Genomic DNA, 21091 nt, shown 5'->3' on the forward strand with positions numbered 1-21091 from the left:
AAATTTAAGAATGACACGCTAATCTATGGGTTAGTACAGTTTTTCAACCCGATAAGCTCTAAAAACCCTTTCAATTTCCTACATAACAGGATACGCACACACACACACACACACACACACACACACACACACACACACACACACACACACACACACACACACACACACACATTCTCAAAAAAATCTTCATCCTTAGAACATCCTCGGCTAAATGTGTGAATGTAGGTGAGAGGTCATGTGTGAGAAGTACCTGGCCTGTATGATGGCAGCCACCCACTCATCACAGTCCTTGACGTCCTCCGTGCGCAGCTCCAAAGCCTTTTGGTTGTCATGATTGAATGTGACTGTAAAGTAGTACTGAAAATCAACATGATAGAAAGAGTCAAAGATTTGTTCAGCATATAATGAGACAATCAGAATATATTGAAGGATTTAGTGATAAACACTTCAAAACACTTCAATATGTACAGTACAATGTTTCTTTGATGATCTGCAGGAAAACCTATGGAAGGGAAAACCTTTCACGATTCTTCATCACTGACCGCCTTTTTCTTAAACCTGCATTTTGTTGATATTAAAGTTGTATGTATAAACACATGCATGCCCGTGTGTGAATGAGTAGGAGAGAGACCCGAAGAGTAAAGTCTTGAGAGATTCATTATACAGCCTCTGTGCATTCTGCCTGTAACCTGGCAACTCACTTCTGAATTGGTGGAAGCCTTTCCTGACGCCGTGTTTTGTTTTGCTTTGTCCCATTGGCTGCACTTTAGTGACAAACACCTCTGCGTCCTCACCCGTTTTTATTCCCTCACCAATTATCTCCAGTGAGCCTTAAAGGTTCAGTTATGTCAATTATGGCAAATGCATGTGGAATTGTTTTCTAATAGGCTTATCAGATAATATCCTCAAATCAACAAAGTGGTGGTCATTGCAATAATAGTACAGCCTTTTTGTGGTAGAAACACATCAAATTATATAACACTGTGCATTGTAAATAGAACCGCACAAATCCAATATATTGGATTTTTCATCCCTCCCAAATGCCAAGAACAAATCATTTGTGAAGGGGAGTAATGTTCCATATTTCCTGATGAGCAGCAGAATGGTCCTTTGTCAATGATGTGCTTCCCATCTCCCGCTTTCTGTGAACTGGTATGTCAAGCCTTTTAGACAGCTGTATTTAGCTCCAAGTCACCACATTTTTTGCCACAGAGACATTATCTCCCGGTAAGTGAGACATAGTAGCCCATAGTAAATTGTTGTTTAAAATCTATGAAGAAAAGTTATTGAATTTCACCTGGAAGAGAGAAAAGATTAAACACATTTACTTATGTAATCATTATAATAATAATGGTTTCCAATTTTATCTCTAAAACACGTTTTGATCCTTTTTGCCCATTATTGTCCAAAAGAGTGTTCTTTTCTTTTCTTTTAAACTTTTTTGCTATTATATATATGTATATCAAGTGGCAACTTCCGGGCCTAAAATGTAAAGCCAATGCAGAAGTGCCTCAACCCTGCATTCTATCTAATTTCCAGCAGGGAGGCGACAACAAAAACAAACTGTGCCAACCTGCACCATGAAACATAACAAACAGAGTTCCAGCCTATAACCGACAAGAAGGATTTGGTGGTGGGGGTTGGGGGGTTAGTGCGCGAAAGGGAGTGGGAGGGGACGGGATGAGGAGGAGGGAGGGGCGAGCTAGCCTCCGTTTTGTTTGACAATATTTTGAACGTCAACAAGGAGTGACGTCACCCACTATCGCTTAGAGCACATTTAAAGAAGTCAATGAGAAATGGACCCTAATTCTCACTTGATTTACATTTACATACATTATACATTGATTATTTATTCTCAGTAAACATTTTTTCTAATGAGTTTTGTCTCAATCGCTAGTTTTCAAGTCTTCTTCAATACAGCAATATGTTCATGTTATCAAATTATGGTCCCATTTTAAAAAACAAATTTTGGTCCCCTAAAAATGTCTTGTTCAGCGTTTTGCTGGCACCTTGCCAACCAAAGCTAGCTAGCTAGCGCTAACATTAGCTGGTAACTTAATAGAAGGTTTGGCGATTTTCAAAGCAGATGAACAGCAAGAGTTCCCGCCAGCAGTTCCCCGTTTACCTGCCGGCAAAACTCAGTCTTATTGTTGAGAATTACTGTGATTACTTTACAGTGGCCATAGTCATGCTGTTTTATAAAACTATTTGCTGTATAACCTACACTTAAATATTATACTATACATTCATGAAAAGGTTCGAAGAAATATATATAAAATCACCCAAAACAATAGACAAGTCACAAAATATGAATATGTATATACAGTATATAAGTGGAATAAATAAAACTGTTATTATCAAGCATTTCCACTTCACTCCTCCTCTACCCCTCATCACCTCACATTTCTCATATGCCCATATTTGCTGTACTTGCTAAGTGAAGCACAATGCCGAGGCATGTTGTTGCACATTTCGTTGGCCCCTTCAAATGCACTTTTTCAGATGCAAATAGGGGTTGCCATAGTAACTGTGGGCTTAAACGTAGCTCGCCTTCTAAATGGGGAATAAGAACATTTAAAAAGTAGAACACTCCAAAGAATACAATGAGAATGGAGAGACAGACGGAGAGGGAGGGAGAGAAAGATCTTTTGCCTTCTTGAGGAATGAGGGCTATAAAAAGCGCTGTAGCCCTGCAAGGTGGCAGTTGGCTTGGCATCTATTCGCTGCATTGTCCCTCTCCCTGTCACAGACAGATAAGATCCAGTACTCGCCCTGCCATTCCTCCTGCAGCTCTGACACACACACACACACACACACACACACACACACACACACACACACACACACACACACACACACACACACACACACACACACACACACACACACACACACACACACACACACACACACACACACACATAGGCTACATGCACACACACCACTGACACACTCAACAGGAATCTGCATATGTAACAGGTTTATGTCAGAAATCTCAGACCTCTACAGTCTGCTCATTGACTCGAGTGTCATTATTTGTATTTCCAGAGTGGGGAAAGTGAAAAGGAAATCTGTATGCCCTCAGACACCTGGAGCATTAATTACTCTTTCTGTCCTCATTTCACCTTTTATAGATCAACATTGGCGTATGCAGGAGGACACAGTGAGGCAAATACAGACTTCAAGCCATGCACAGAGTCCTGCAAGATGTCCAGATGTGTGGAGACATACAGACATGTACACTGGCATGATTGACTGCACACTCTCACACATGAAAAGCACATATTTGTGCAAAATACACATCCAAATTGTATATATGTGTGCACAAAACTTCAAACCCCCACTCAAAAAACACATACTGAGAGAATTTATTCCTGACACATATTATGTAAAGGGACACGTGCTGAACAGAAGACTGTGATATGCTAATTGAAGGCTTTCAAATTCATTTAATTCACTGTTGAAATAAATTCACTGGAGCAGCCTGCACAAACAGCTGTCATCATAGATGTCACTCAGTCCATTTTTTATCCGCAGTATAGAGCTCTTATCCTAACACGGTTTAAGTAAATAGGCTTGATGGTGAGCAGTTCTTTAAGTTTAATAGTTTACACTATGAGAGTGACCAACAAGTTCTCATAACTAAACGACAGAGTGGGTCGTTTAGTTATGAGAACTTCCAAAACAATCCATATGACGGTATGGTCTGGCAAATTTTAGGCAATTAAAACTACTTGGTAAAAAAGAAAAATGTCTAGGTAATTAAATTTGACTGCAAAATATTGCTTTTTAAGAAAATGAAAAACAACCAGTGTTTTTTTTCCTGCTGAGGACTGTAATCCCAAAAACCTAAATTTGACTCTGTTACAGAAAAAAAAAGATGTCTAGGGTAAAATAAACTTGTTCTGAATCATCAAGCTTCTGCTGGCACATCTGTATGTCGCCCTCTTGGTGACACTGATACTAATCCTGACAGCTCTGCCAACAAAGAGCAGAGAGCAAGTGTTTGAAGAACATGACGTGACAGCAGAGTTCAGTACCATGGACAGCGACACCAGGTACAGCTAATGAAAACAGACACATACAAAACCTGCAGGAGCCACCGCACAATAGTCACTTACAATGAATTTATGCTGCGTCTATCCTTTATTTGTAATTTATACAGTCTTCAGACATATAGATATTATAACTCAAGATTGGGTTCCTAACCAGACAACCAGACAACCTACAGTAAGATGGTAAATTGCCATAACTGAGAAGCATATAATAATTCAACAGATTCAAGAATGCGTAAAGGTAAAGGTTTAGTCTGACAGTATAGCATCCAAATTCTGTTCATGCAAATATCATTATACAACATTTTAAATAGAGATATTTTAGCTATTAATATTAAATAAGAGCTGCCAACGCATGGCGCATGTTCAATCAACATAGGTTAGGATAGATATGAAATTTTGATATGATTTTGGTCATATCCAGGTAGAAGTTGACGATGTATTGTAGCACTCAGTACACTAACATTTTCTTCTACAGAATCTAAGTTCTAGTTGTCTAAAACTGAACAGATGTTAAGGTGTACCTTAATATTGCACTGAAAGTTAATTTAAACAAGTTTTGGAAAATAAAGCTACGGTGGCCCTGAAGTGCAAATCACAACAGCAAATAGAAAAACGCAACAGCAAATCATAAAACACAACGGCAAATAGGAAAACACGACAGCAAATAGGAAAACACGACAGCAAATATGAAAACACTTCAACAAATCATAAAACACAACGGCAAATATGAAAACACGACAGCAAATAGGAAAACACGACAGCAAATAGGAAAACACTACGGCAAATATGAAAACACGACGGCAAATAGGAAAACACAACAGCAAATATGAAAACACAACAGCAAATATGAAAACACGACAGCAAACATGAAAACACAACAGCAAATATGAAAACACTTCAACAAATATAAAAACACAACAGCATTAACTTCTACCGGAAAAGGTAGGGCCTATCTAGCAGAGGATGGACCCTCCTGATTGGACAGACGGACTGTCTGTCTTTTAACAGGAAGGAGAGGTGAAAAACACGGAAAAGCATCTACTTTTAACAGAGAGACAGTCCGTCTGTCCTTTCAGGAGGCTCCATCTTCTGCTAGATAGGCCCTACCTTTTCCGGTAGAAGTTAATGCTGTTTTGTTTTCCTATTTGCTGTCGTGTTTTCCTATTTGCCGTCGTGTTTTCCTATTTGCCGTCGTGTTTTCCTATTTGCCGTCGTGTTTTCCTATTTGCCGTAGTGTTTTCATATTTGCCGTCGTGTTTTCCTATTTGCCGTTGTGTTTTATGATTTGCTGTTGCGTTTTTCTATTTGCTGTTGTGATTTGCACTTCAGGGCCACCGTATAAACCTGCTCTGAACACCTATGAAACACAATAATGTGGGCACCCATATTAGTCTGTTTGTCTTTCCAAATCTATGATGGCCTAGGGATTAAGGCGTATGTCCTGATCATGAACTACAACGCCCCCAGTTCCTGTGTGGCCAGGGTCCTCTGTTGCATACATAAAAGGCCAAAAAAGATAATCAAAGAAAGACAAAATACTCCAATGCCATGAAACAAACATGGTGTGTGATAGTTTACAAAATGAAACTTTGTTGCCTTTTATTGGTTGTATCAGTTTTGTTTTACAGGCATGGTATATAGTGTGAATATAAAGTGTAACCTGTCTGTGAGGCCTAAAGTCCAGGTTTTCCTACATTCTAGTGAAAACACATACATACACTCGAAAGGAAAATGACTGCCACATTTCACATGTTAATGGCATTGGTGGAAAACAGTGTTTGCCTTATAAATGAAGGTTATGAGGACTGAAAAGATAAAATTACTTATCACTTTGACTTTTGACTTCAATTCTTTATGGGCTCTGCTGCAGAAAAAGACTGCAGCTGGCAGAGCAGATTTCAGAAGGTGACTGCAGTCATAGCTCACAGCAGCTTGACCACTTTTCTGCCTCTTAAATGCTTTTATGCCACAAAGTTTATTCCTTCGAGCAGCAGCCTTCCTAACCCCTCAAAACTGTCTCTCTCCGTGCTTTTACTGAGATTATTTCTGACCCTGTCACACTGGCATTAAAAAAAAAAAAAAAAAACTGAGGAAACTGTGTAGCCATCACACATCCATGGCACTAAATGCCAGAGGAATTAAAACAAATGGGAGGTGTACTGAGAAACAAAATCATACATTGGACATCGTTTGGGTTTCATTGATGGCTGTCGTTAACAAGCCCGTGATAATGAGAGAGCTATCAAATGAACCAAGCCGCTATGAACCGGGGAGAGCAGTTGCCAAGGTAGGATGCTATTAATATCAAGACAAGGAATTAAATCAATACGTCAAAACGACAGGGAAGGGGGCAGCTCTCCTCCGCAAGATGGCAACCTGCAAAGTTTGGAGTCTGTTTTAAGTTTAGGCTACTCCTGATGTCTAAAAATACATTATCTTATGTAAAAAAATAAATAAAAAAAAAATAAAAAAAAGTGCTGCAACCAATATTAGGATGATAAGTGAAAGGAAATGGACAAAAGTAAAATAGTTCCCATGTTTGCAAAGTTTCACAGACAATTGCATTTATCCTGTCAACTTTAAACCACAGTATTTTTTTGTATTTTGACGCGTTACCTTTGAAGCATGCTGTGAGGCTATTTTAGTGCCGAATCAAGAAAATCAATCAGTTAATGACGCCATTACGTAACACCGAACGTCATGTGAACATCTCTGGGACATTGTTTGCGTAATAAATTGGCTAGATGTTGGGATAAAAACAGCAACTGTGTCGTTTGCGATTTTGCTGCACATACAGAATACCTCCTCTTGTAATTGTTGCTTTCACTGAGAGCCACATTGATGAAAGCAAGTTTCTCCCATCAGGAGAAACACAACAGGCAGCAATGATGAGTGCGTCCGTTCAGTGAGACGGATTTACATTAACAGTGTCAGTCTGTCAGACTTATGGGAGCTCCCCGTGCGATCGATATCTTACCTGCTTCTCTAAGCATTCCTTCGCTGAGAGAGATGGTTTCGGTGACGGTGCCCTGTCACAAACACATCCCTCCAACAGGTACAGTCCGGAGGGGCGTGAGCTGGAGTCGTTCTCAAAATAAAATAGCATATTCTGCAACAAAGCGAACCACTTTGAATGCCATTTTGTGTTGTCTGAGCTTTTCTTACTCAGGCAACCTCGCCTCGTCCCATCCTTCTTCGCCAAAAGAGCCAGATAGGTGATGTGGCCATCATTGAGTCTCAAACCTTTCTGCATTTTGGCTGTGAATCCGAGAGGATCTGCGGGGATGCCTGCGGACTCTTACATGTTCTTCTTCTCAGCACCTCCGAAACACAGTCAGACTTGGTGGGCAGCAGCCCACTCCCGTGTGCCCATCCACAGTTGCCACACTAATGCCTGCAACGGCGAAAGAAATACAAAAGAAGAGGAAAAGGATGCACATACAGTATAGTCAAAGTTACGCATTCATATGCAGTAATTCCACGCTGCGAGCATACTACAACAACCCCCGACGCCGTCTTAGAGAAGCCTTCCGCGTGAGCCCGAATCGCTCATGATCAGGACTGAGGTGTCCCCGTGCATAGCCTACACACGCGCACACACAGCATCCTGTTCTGTTCTCACAGAGGGAGGAAGCGCAGTCACGTGAGCCGTCCCCGGAGCAGCAGATTTCAGCACCTTGGACAGAAACTCCGGGAGCCACAGAGACGCAGCTTCTTCATGTGGACAATCCCGAAGCAGATACACGTATTATCAGGCCCTGTAGACCAACAATAGCAACACAAACACACACACACACACACACACGCACGCACGCACGCACGCACACACACACACACACACACACACACACACACACACACACACACACACACACACTGAGAGGAGTGTTTTCTTGAACCACATGTGGAAAGAGTCTTATTTTGGGATGAGGAATCAAGATAAACTCATTCAAGATAGACTCATTCAATAATAATGCCAATTGTGTCAAGGGCTTACTGTATATCATGTATTGCTTTTGAATGTTCTTACTTAAGTTATTATTTAGTGTTTTTATTCACTTATAAAAGTTCTTTACCTGGTTTCTACTTCTTTAGAACGTTTCGACCTATAGCTCACCCAGTAGAGTGTTCCCCATCTTTGTCCTTTTACTCAAATAGATTTTGAATCGAGAGCATTTACTTATAATAGTGTATGTTTACATTGTTGAATTTGAAAATATTCAGATGTTGTTTCAGCGCTGCTGAGTAGTGAGTACTTTTTCTATCTCGGGGCTAAAGTTTTTGACGTTCAGTAATCCTTAGTTTTATTAACTTTATATATAATATACGCTGCATCAATACATATTATGCAACTGGCCCTACATCAGCTACAATACAATACATCCCTAATGACCCCTTTTAAAACTGAATAAGTGTCTGAGGGTTTGTCATCTTAACACAGCATATCTTCTTCTTTGTAATAGAGTACAAAGCAGAAGAAAATCTTTCCACAGTGCCACCACAAATCTCTCTCTCTCTCTCTCTCTCTCTCTCTCTCTCTCTCTCTCTCTCTTTGTCCCTCACCTTTCAAGTAAAGAGGATGAAAGTGTTACAAGAGCACACTTCCTCTGGCTGTGCCCATATTTACACTTCCTGTCTAATTAAGCGTGGGTGGTGAAGCAATTCTTCACCCATGCTTCAGGGAGACAGGTAGCCACTGATGGTGAGCAGTAAGGCAACAGCCATATCAGATGGGTCAGTTTATCATAACTTGTACAGTGTGTGCTAATATTTTTTTAAATAATCTCAGCTCTTGGCAGGGTTCCATATTTACTCCCACAGGTAAAATTCCCTCAAGTTACATTTACTTAAGTACACACTGATTTCTAGGCATCACTAAACATTCACTCCCTTGACCCAGTGAGAATAGACCTGGATTAATTCCAGCAATGATATAATTTGAAATAATCTATGGTCACTAAACCTTTGTCCTTGTCTCTTTCTGCCCTTCCCTGCCTCTTTTATAGAACACAGAGAGCAAAGAGTCCACTGCTAGTACATTTACATATCTAAGAGGGCTAGAGAGATACTCATTAGGGTTGGCCCATAATTAATCCTGGATTACCATATTGGGGCGAGGACACACACAATGGTGTATTTCATCATAGGGTGTTTCACAGTGGGATTATTAAAAGGATCCAGGGAGGTAACAGGGCATAATTGAGTGAGCTTCAACTGCTCTTGTTGCTCACTTCAACCAGGTTTTTGATCTTTTTATTAAAAAGAAGAGAGGACAATCCACCATTTTTACATAGGCATATCTCATTTATTTTTCCCCTTTTTTGGTGCCAGGTACAGTAAAGAGTGGCAGCGAAGTGAAGGGAGAGAGATGCAACAGTGTGGAATGAGCTGCAATTCAACCCCATGCAGCCATTAGCAGACTGAGCCACCAGGACGCCCCAGGCTCAGCTCTGTTGTTGGGCTCCTTCCATTCCATAATCAGCCCCTCAAACAGGCATGGTAATGAGGTGATGATTCTCCTCTCTGACTGACACTGATAGTAAAGATTATTTTTATGGCTTCCTTTTATAGATGGTATAAAATGGAAAGCGACGCAGAAGATTGGAGAGACAGAGCAGTGATGACATTTGACAAAGGTCATGAAGGGGATTCAAACCCATGAACCTGTGACCAATCAGAAAGCAGCTTCCAGAGCTGCCCAGAGCTTGAGGTGTTTTTAGACATATTGTGCAACAGGATTTTCAGGCATTCTTTCTGGGTTGCTGAGTGTGTCAATAATCGTTTATTCATAAACAAAGCTGGGATGAAAGGGGGGTTAATGCAAGGGCATTAACTTGGGTTCAGAAAAAAACGTCTGACCAGCTGGTAATCTCACAGCTTTTACATATTATTGCCTTATAAATTAATTTCACGATGTGTTGGAAAAACAGTTGCAATGCAAATTCAGCAAACAGAGAAAAGATATTCGGAATAGTGTTTTTGGCTGACATATAAATCCAATATTCGCTGTTGTTTTGGCTCTGTTTTGGTCCCCACCAACTCTCTGACTAGATGGTAGCCTTTCTTTACCAGCTAGAATGTATTATTTCTATGTGTGGTGTACCTCACAGCTTTTAACTGATCCTGTATATCTGTTTCACATTTGATTTCATGTGAATTTTTCAGCTTTGCAAAATTGATTGTGTAACAGATTCACATACTACTGCTTTTGTTTCGTGAATTAATTATGATAATAGAATCAGAAATATTGACATTTTTCATTTACTGTCCTTGATAGTAATCAATATGTCAGTACAAGATTCCAGGTCTGCAGAAAAGTGTCTGTGCTTGCTGCTTGGTGATTGATAATACCAATTACAATGTCTAGCTAAAAAATGTGCCCTAAATATGGATTTTTAAATGTTTATTCAGGGCAGGTTTTTTAATGTGAACTGACCTATCATTACGGAAGTAACTGGATACCTGAAGCAGGAGGTATGAAATTGCTTTTTGTCACTGTCTCCTAATATGTCTTGCAAGTCAGTTTAGAGACTGAAGACCACGAATCCTCTCACACCTTGCATCCATTCAACCGCATTTATTGTCTGAAGTCACATCTCATTAGGGACACAGTCAGTCTTCACCGGAACTTGAAGTAATGCAAATACTTGCTGGATTAGGGTAGCAGCCTTGACACTCAACTAACGTTTGTCAATGAAACTGCTAAAAAAAAAAAAAAAGACTGGTAAGATTTCACAACAGACAAAAATATAATGTTGTGGGAAAATGAAAGTTTTTATAAAGGTTACAATGGTTTATAAAGGTTAAGAAAAATATAAGCATTGAGCTTAGACTTTGTGTTCTTATAGGGAACATCGCAATTCAGATCCTTTCACATAAAATACAAAAATGAAAATGACACGCTAAAAAAGAAAGCATAAAAAACATGTTTGTTTGGTAAGCTTACATTTCTAAATGTGATCAGAAAATGTGTCTTTAAAGCCTCCCTGATCAGTAAGTGAAGGCGCAACTGGGGAATCATAATAGAAATATTCACCAAATGACAAACTGCCTTTATAATAAGTATGTATAAGTATAACACAAATCAAAAATTAGCTTTTTATATTCCTGCCAGGCTGTTTGTATCAGTGACTGTGTCTACTGCTCATTCTCTCTGATGGCAGATTGGCTAGTGTGGGCAGCTCTCAGACTCAGGGATTTGGCCGCACCTCCACGCACTTTGCTGTGTGCCAGGTACTGCATGCAGGGTCACCACCTGGCTGCAGCATTCTCAGGCCAAGCAGCATCAGAACTGACCAAAAGCCTGAGCTTTAGACAGGGAAGAACACAACTACAGATCTCACCCACATATTACCTATACGGTCCCAACAAATACAAAACCAAACAGGAGGAGTAGAGTGGTTAAAAGATGACTCAGACTCTGGAATTGCAACATTACAGAACAGGAATCTATCCCATCCTTGTTCTTATGTAAGTGTTAGTGTCTATGCTGTGTATTCTGAGGTTAAGCAATTTGATATTTTGCAACAGACAGAAGTGATTTTTTTTTTAAACAATGAGATATAAAAAAAATCTTAAACAGAACAAAGAAGAACAATGTTTGTCCCTTTGTTTATACAATGAGTCATCATTTCAGATGTTATACTACATGAGAGAGCTCACAGCATTTGCACAAAGATGTGCAACAAAATAAGAGAACATTTTTGTTCTCATTGAGAGTCAGAGTGTTCTGGTGACGTTGTCTGAGCCAGGCCTTATTTGATTGAAATTTTGAGTAAACTGTGCTTTCCCACCAGCAGGGAGCTCTCAGAATGCATTGTAATAACTTTGGTGATCCCTTAACTTTTCATCCACCACCATCATTAGGTCAAAATTCATGACAAATGAATGACAAATCTGAATTTGAAAATATTTTGGATAAGAAATTAAGTTTTGAGATCTGAGAAACTAGACAAAACTAGAAAAATTCAAAGCAAAATAACAGTGAAGGCAAATTATTTTTTAATTTGAATGATATCCATGGTAACGTTTTAATCTCCAACTGCAACCAGCCCTAAGTTGCAGCTGAACATGTTCCCATATGCCCCAATAACTGTCTGCCTGTACACTCCCCCTGTCTCCCACCCTCAACCACCCTCAACCACCCTCTTCACCCAAACCTCCACTGTGTGACCCTACCTTTCTGTCCAACAACGTCAAACGGCTGGCCCACAGATATATGCTAATGTCATGGAAATGCCATATAGCAGATCTGGAGGTGAGGCATATTAATGAAAGGCAATGCAGCTGTCCATGACAAGCGGGCTGTCGCATCTTCAAATGTTACTGAAGGTCAGCGGACAGCACATCACTGGAGACACTGCTGAGGCTTTAGGTTACTTCTGCTGTGACACGTGGCTGCACGGACACACGAGTGGGGTCGCACTTCCAGGCACCGTCCACCATCTCACACACACACACACACACACACACACACACACACACACACACACACACAGTGTCCTGGCTGTGGGATGAAGGAGGCTGACTCATGAAGGCATGTGTTTATAAAGCATTATTATAATAAAGTCAGTGTGGAAGCATCTTAAACTGGTCATATTAGATGAAATATCTGACTAAGTGGTATATTTTTTCCGACTCTCACTGCTTCTTTAATGTGAAGTCTGGTTTGCACTTATCGATTCACCAGTTGACAAATGACTTGACTGGAATCTGTGCTTCTTCCACATACATGCTCAGTGCCCATAGTGTGTGAAACGCAAAGTCAGAGCTCAGGGTCAACTGCAGGTCAGAATGGAGCATTGCAGCACGACAGCATGCGAGGAACCAACAGTTCAGCAGTCGAAATGTCATTGAGTCGCTAAACCTCCTTCTGCTCCAGGGGTCACGTATGATGGAACTCTTTCCCAGTCACATCTGCTTGAAATTTGTAACATTTGCTCAAAACTCCTAAAGGTGTAATATGTATGCTACACCAGAGACTGTGGCTAAATGTGGAGCTTTAAAGTGGCTATAATCAATATTCTTATATCAACAATGCATCACATGACTACTTTTATGTGAAAGGGGTCGATTGCAGTGATAAAGTCATAGTAAGTATCACCTGACTCCACAGTTCTTCTGGGCTATCTTTCAGCTTGTTGTTATGGTTTTCCCTGGACCCTAACTTTAATGTTTTAGTTCACTTTCACTGCTCTCACGGTGTCGTTTTCAGCTGCGAAAAAGCTCTAAATAAATTGTACACTACCTGCTTAGCACCAAACAGCAGACAGTTGAAGTTAGCAAGTAGCTGGTGAACATAGTGGAACAACTATCAGCTAAAGAGACAGATATTTCCCTCAGGAGTCGGCAGTTACTAAAAACAGAGCTAAAAGGAAAGAAGGCCCCTGAGCGTCACATGGGACACCCTAATGGTAGATACTTCCCATGGTCTTGGGACATATATATCCATATAAATGGAATGAGAGTAGAACGGACATTCATTGTTTTGCGACAAACGAGCAGTGGAGTAGTGTGAAGCATGGAGAGGTCTGTTGCCTTGCTGCTGGAGAGGAGTCCAAGATTGCTACAATGATGAGCCTCAACAAGAGACAGACAAAAGGAAAACACAGGCTTAGTGTGGACTGTAAGCCAAAACATAGTTCTCAAACTAGTGAGTGTGACACACTTTACTGATGTGGTTTGTCACCATAACGACTAACAACTATCGACATTTTCTCTTAAACTCTTCAAATGACCACGGTGGACAGATTTCAATGTCCGTTCTGCTCTCATTCTATTTCTATGGCCATATCACAGCCTGTAAATTCTGCATCTGTCAGTGAGAAGTTATTATTATTATGTCACAACATTTATCTGGGATCTGCATGCAAAGCCGTGGCCTTGCAAGCACAGATGATTGCACATTTACAGTAAATATACACTCAGGTGCAAGCAGGCACATGCCCACACTAACACAGCTACAAACACTCAAAACACACATATTCCAGCACAAAGTTCCATTTAGCCTCTCTTCTTTCTTCTTTTCTGTGTTCCTTTTATGGAAGCTGTTTGGTGGAGAGGCCCAAAATTCGATCATGCATTTTCTCTTGACTGAAGCCCTCCATATTTAGAGAGTCTATTTGTGGCAGTGTCTCTCCACGGTTGCCTTTGCCATGCCCTGAGGAGAGAGAGAGAGAGAGAGAGAGAGAGAGAGAGAGAGAGAGAGAGAGAGAGAGAGGGACTAATAAACCTCCCATTGTATGCCTCACTTAGTTTCCAAACTGCAGCAGAATTGGCACTCACCGACTGCAGTGCACAAAAGTGCATGGACACACTGATAAACTGGAATAGGCAAGGTGCTGAGGGTCGACATAACTGGAGGAATAGATAGTCTGACCTGTGCAGTTTGTTAAAATCTCTCCTTCTTGCTGTGTCATAGCCTTGGGTTGAACACTCAGCTCTGTTTGTGACTTGAGTTTTAGCCTTTAAGCGATATTCAGCATTTGTGTTAGACTTGTTGTCTGTTTATTAATTTATTTTCCACCTTGAGTCCAGAAGGAAGAAGAGAACTTATCAGAATTCTCAATATATTTTATGTTTTATTTTGGTAATTATCTATAAAATCATCCTTGACAGACACAGTATTCATTTTTATGGTCTCTGACAAAAACATTACCATAAACACACATGCTCATCTCCTGTTCCCCTATATAAATAATACTATGCTTATAGTTACAATAGTTTTTTGTTTTTTTTAACAATACATGAGGTAAGTAATTTGGGTCTATAATTAGATTATTTCTGGGGGCATGCAAAATTAATCTTTCATATCACTCTTCTCCTTCAGGGTCATTTTTTCTATTATCAGACTAAATTTAACATGCTATATAGAGCACTGCATGTGTAATAATCCATGTTGTTTATTATGCTGAGGAAGAACATAATTCACTGGCAGAGAATAACCTTTTAACTTTAACTCCTTTTGACAGGACGTATTGTCTTAGCTGAGATACATCCATGTCAAACTAGGTAAAACATGAATAAAGACAGCTAGTCGCAGACAAAACCTGTATATAATATCACGGATCAGCATCTAGTCCCAGCAGATCAACAAGTAGGCCTACTGTGCATGGGGGAAGAAGACAAGATGTTAAGAAATAAAGGGCTAGCAACTTAATGTTTTAGAGGGGCTGAATGCACCACAGTATAGTACAGTAGTATATGGGTATTGAGACAGGAACAACAGGGGGGAAAGTAATAGTTTTAAACAACGAAATTGTTTTTTGTATGTACAGGGTGGACAGAAGTAGCAGTAGACTAATTACAATGCTAAGTAAATGAAGTAAACAATGTATAATATTAAGTAAATGCTAAGTGTAAATAGTTTGAAGTGAGGACTGGAGTTCAGAGAGAAGATGTTGTCACCCACAAAACCTTTGGCGACATGGGGGATGTATTGGACAAAGACCATGGTCCAGATTCAAACACACAACATGTTGAGTGTCTCTCCTGCTGGGCAACCAGTCTGTCCCTTCTTGTTGACTCTTGTAGACTGTGGAGGAAAGCAGGGCTTTGAGAACTGAAACATAGCTGGTTGATTTCTTAGTCCCAATTTTTTAGGGCAGACAGGCAGTGTCCATTCTGTCCTTAAGACAGTGACTATCAAAGTAAATGCAGTGCTTGCCCTCTAGTGTTCAGAGGCCGATAGTGACAGTGGAGACGTGTTAGCTCTCAGTTCGCTGGCCTTGCCATTTCAACTGCCAGGTCCTGATGTGTGCTGGCAGCCCTCCATGATCACATTTCACCCTTCAGTGAACAGCAGGGGTGTAGCACAGCACAACAACAGCAGCAGCTCTGGAAACACCACAGTGTTGCTTCTCATCTGCTTAGGTCCCAGCAAGGGTTGATCAGTTACAGATTCACTTTCATGCTTAACACTGGACCTTGTACTGTGTTGTTTATACATAATAAAAAAAAAAAAATCAATGCTAATTCATTGAGTTACCTGAGAAATAACCTGCTATTGTGCTACCTATTTTGCTTTTATTATTATTATCATTATAGAATAAGAGTTTTTTCTTTTTTTCTTTTTTTTCTTTTTTTTACAGTGCGCATACAGTATTTTTGCCTAACGTGTTGCACTGGCTCACACTCACCTGTGGGTAAATCATGTTATCAAGTTATGAGTCACATATGTGCACCAACAAACCACTGTACTACATCTTCCAAAAAGGTACAGCAGGCGCACACACACATACACACACACACACACACACACACACACACACACACACACACACACACACACACACACACACACACATAAACACACACAGCTGTAGTTTGTTGTCAAGGGCACATTATTTCAAACCCCACATGATCTGTGTCCAAGGTAACTGAGTGCTGTTTGGCCCGTCGAAATGGACGGAGGATTGTCTGAAAATGATAAGAAACTCAAAGAACCATATACTGGGAAAACATGTGGAGTCAGCTACAGTACATAATTACAACATTTCAGCTGAGCAATTCCACTGGTTCAAGTACCTTAAAAAGGGAACATTATTATTCAATATGGACAGAACTGCATGCTACATTTTGTGTGATTGTTAATCTAAACATAGACCTCGATACCACATGGCTGCCTGTTTCAGGTGGTGATAAGATGCTTTTCCATCACATAGTAATAACAATATCTGATATTACCACAATTTACATCTATCCTGAGATCAGAACCAACTGCATTGAACCACACACACAGAATGTGTAAGTGTGTTTGTGTACTCTGTGGGTGTGGGTTTGGAAGTGTATGTGTTTCTGTGTGTTTTTATACAAACCTTAAGCAAATATGTAGAAACCCCTATTGAAAGTATTACAGTTTGTTGAGAGACCTGACTGAAGTTTTAACAACCCATTTTTTTAAAGCAGTGTTTAACAGTAGGATATTACCTATTTCAACTCTGATAAATGTAAAGATTATTTTGTGGGCATTTTCAGCCTTTATTTTTACAGGACAGATGAAGACATGAAAGGGGGGAGAGAGAGAGGGTGAATGACATGCAGCAAAGGGCCGCAGGTCGGAGTCGAAGCCCGGCCCTCTGCGTCGAGGAGTAAACCTCTATATATGGGCGCCGGCTCTACCAACTGAGCTATCCGGGCGCCCAACTCTGATAAATTGAACCTAATCTGTCCAACTTTCATCAGGTCTAGTTGGTTCTCATAAGGCACAGGAATGGATAGAAAGAGAAAGAGAGATAAGACAAAAATGAAGAGTTCCAATGTGTCTCATACACCAATAGCCTTTCATTATTTCACAATTAGTGAAAGAAAATGGAATTGTTAAAATATACTAATTTACTTTACTTCACACAGATCAAACATCAGTGTTGGTAATGCATGTGTTTAGGAGTATCTAAAGTCCAACACTGTCCTTGAAGCATTCTCAGCCTCTTGTACTGCTCTCAATCTGTCAGAACAGAACAACCCATCATCCAAATAATTGACTTTTTCGAGGCTTTAACACTGGCCAATAGACGCTGCCATAAAATGTCCTGTGAATGATTGCCTTCAAGACACTTTTTTTTTTTTTTTTTTACCAATAGTGATTTTTCACCTTTTTAAAATTTGATTTAAAAGCCATTTACTGTAATCTGATGTCCCCGTTTGCATTTTGGCCACTAGAAGGCATTGCACCCTTGGAGATGGATAAAGTGATATGATGTATTTTTCCTCGCTCTCTCTTTATAATAATGAGCTCCCTTTAAAAACTTTTCACATGGTTCTCATTACCAACATTGTTGCAACAGTTCATCTCACATACAAATTACATGCATGCCCCAAAATAAACTCAATGATACGAGATTATTGTAATGTTATCATTTTGTCTTTATTTTTTCATATGAACCTACGACAAAACAAAATATATATATATATAGGTAAAAGCTCTGTGACACTACAGCCACAAAGCGAGTAATGTTACATGGCAGTGTGTGCTATGCCCTATTTTTGTGTTAAAACCTATAAACTATCAGACTCTTTTTTAAGAGAAAAGTTATCTGCTGCATCCTGACATGAGACTTTATAAGGACAATAGCTATTTTCAACAAAAACATCCAAATTCATTGTATTAAAAATACGGTCCTCAAGTAGAAATACAGAAACACACTCATGTGGCTCTTGAGACTAATTTCACAACTGTAAAATCAAGTTCAGTCAGTGTCATGTATTTCTTACCTGTTAGTTTACTGGAAAAGTCTCACAACAGAGGCCACTGTTGTACTCTTAGACCAGCTGTCGTCATTCATAGACCATTAATAGTTCCAGCAGCCCTAGCTTCATTTTTAAGGCAAACTTTGTGTTTCCTTCTTCTTCCAAATCAATAAAAACAGTTTTGAATACTTGGAGGTCACTTAACCTCTTTCACTCATTTTAGCACAGGACGACATGTAGATCATTAGGGTTTATTAAAAAACTCACTGGTCTGCTCAGTGACCTCAGCTCATTTGTGGGTGACTGATGTGCATGTATTGATTGTCTACTAAGTGTGTGCGTGCATATGTGTGTGTGCGTGCACACGTTACTTTGTTTTTGTATATTTCGTCAAGCGTAATGGTTGCACTTTATGTTAAAGTCTTGGATTTGTAGAAGGAAACTTGGCTTATGAATTGTGCCACATACAGTAGTAGTTGCAAGCATACTGTCATAACATAACTGTGATGTAGAAACTCAAAAGCTCATTGGAGAGTGCCATTATGTCAGGGAGGCTTTCATTATGTCTGCCTTTAAAACAGTCTAACAGGTCAGCAAAACAAAGTTTGCAGGAAGTAAGTAAATAATGTCAGGCGCAGAGGCAGAGATGTCGGTTGTCATCTAAGTTTTTTCATTCAATAAAACTAATTTTATAACCAAAGTTCTCATTTTAGCTGCCATAAGAATGGCAATTTTCCAAAAATATGACTCTCCTGTTTCATAGCCAGCTTTATAAAAAAAAATCTTTAGTGCTGAACTTTAAACATCAATAGCCTTTTTTCCCCTCAGACATTTTGATCATCATTTTAGGGAAAAGCACAGGAGTTACTGATAACGTAAGCCATCACATCTGAGCTCAATTAACACTCCATTCTCCAGGTCCAAACACTAAACATGAACAATTATGCAGCAATTAGAATCTCAGGATAAATAAATAGTTTGTTTTTTCTGGCCTGGGGGTAGAAGGTGTACGACTGGAGTCCTTACAATTGGGAACGCTGCAACTCTGGAGGAAGCATGTGGGGACATTCCACTGGAGTCTATCCAGGGGAGGATTCGACACGCCAGGGGGTACCCCCCTTGGGGCTAACATCGCGTGTGATGTGTGGATGGATGACATTTTATGGCTTCATAGAGCTAGAACCTTGAAGCTAAGGAAACCAATATGATGTGAATGAATATTATAGATAAAAGTAATAATAATAATAATAATAATAATAATAATAATAATAATAGAGTATTGTTTACAGTACTGCAGTATTTTGCTTTTGATTGGTGCATTCTCTGATTTACTACATGTTTTCACCCAACATCAGTTTGGTGTACTGAAGTCATGAAATAAAACTTTTGAAATCTGAGTTGACAGTTGAGTTTTTTTAAACTGAACATATTAGTGTGTAACAGATCAAATATGTTGTGTGTTTCTGGAGGACTTGCCATTTGAAACAATGTTTCATTTAGACGAAGTGTGTTTGACTTGTTATGTGAGAGGTTTGTACATATTATCTAGTGATTTTTTTCTTTGTCATTTTTAAAAAGGGGTGCATAAAGTTTGGAAATTCATCCTAGCCGTAAAACAGTTGTTATTATATCATTATTACTATTTTGATTGGTAATGACCTGCTATGGCCATTCAGAATGTAACAGATTAAACATTATTTGTGGCTTTGTATTTGAATGCATGCTTGCAAATCTGTGAGTGTCCATGTGTGAGCACATGGAAGCAGAGTGGTGGGAGCCGCAGAGCAGAGGGGGCAGGAATGTGTCCTCTCTAATCCCAGTGAGGGACAGAAGATGTTTTAGCAGATCTCCTCTGGTCCACATGAGCGGCCTCGGCGTCTGATGTTCCCACAAACCCCGGAACTAGATAAAGAGAGGCCGAGGCCTGTTTGGTTAGCACCAGACTTTCACACTGACGAGAGGAACTCAACTAAATAATCGACAACAATGCCAGCAGAGATGGCTACAGCCCTTCCTCTCCGGATGGTATGCTAAGACATCACAAAATATAAAGTGCAGAATGTCAAACCATGCGGAAGAGGGCTGCGCATTAAAGCGGCATCAGCGGCACTAATTGGAGGAAACAATAGGTAAAGAGTAAAGGTTTAACAGCCTAACATGGTAGTGAGGCCATACTAAAAAAAAATATCAAAATCTAATTTGTCCATTTTCGAAACTCAGTACGAAACTAAACTAAATTGATATTTTTCTTTGACTAATCTTGAAATATGAGATGATTACGCTCCATACACTAATGTTCCAGGACAAAGCAGTTGTCTCTTTTAATTAAACTATCCCTTCATGGCATTTTAAAGCAAACACAACTTTCTAAAGCCTAATATGTGTCATTTTGAACAGCATTTTATCAAGTGCACCTATAGAAGTAAACTTTATTCAAACTTAAAATTCGAATTTAAACTACTGTACTATGGTGTGCAAATTATTGTATATTGTATATTATTAATTATTTCAAAATAGACAAACTTTACAATAGCCAACATTTAATAGCTATCTTTAGTTCCCATCATGTCTGTATGAAGGAGACCTGTCTTTTGTGCTTTTAAATGTGTCTAATGTGTTTAAATACAGTGGTCAGACTATCTTTGATTAGGAACGCGAGAGTTGTGACTCCTGACTTGAGGAGCTGATGGGAACCGTGCGGCGAAGAGTCCGGATCAGTGCAGCGTGTGCTAAGCCAGGAGGACAGCTGACTCAGCAACTCCCCTGTTGTCTGTGTGCTCACTCGACAAAGTCTTTATCCCCGGTGACAGAATACAGCCTCAGGTCCCGAACACCCCCTCACAACC

The 21091-nt window shown here is 39.8% G+C and overlaps 1 protein-coding gene across 2 annotated transcripts in view; it reads right to left on the bottom strand.

The window, feature by feature from the left end:
* Positions 1-7311, bottom strand: part of LOC144519177 (ras-specific guanine nucleotide-releasing factor 1-like) — a 31503-nt gene extending 24192 nt beyond the window's left edge. For both annotated transcript variants that reach the window (XM_078252151.1, XM_078252141.1), the window contains exons 1-2: positions 7036-7311; positions 251-357 (exon numbers count right to left, since the gene is read on the bottom strand). In XM_078252151.1, the coding sequence (XP_078108277.1) occupies positions 251-357; positions 7036-7311 (383 nt within the window). The remainder of the gene's footprint in view (positions 1-250; positions 358-7035) is intronic.
* Positions 7312-21091: the final 13780 nt, after the last annotated feature.

The sequence above is a fragment of the Sander vitreus genome, chromosome 1 (genome assembly GCF_031162955.1).
Source record: "Sander vitreus isolate 19-12246 chromosome 1, sanVit1, whole genome shotgun sequence".
Classification (NCBI taxonomy): Eukaryota; Metazoa; Chordata; class Actinopteri; order Perciformes; family Percidae; genus Sander; species Sander vitreus.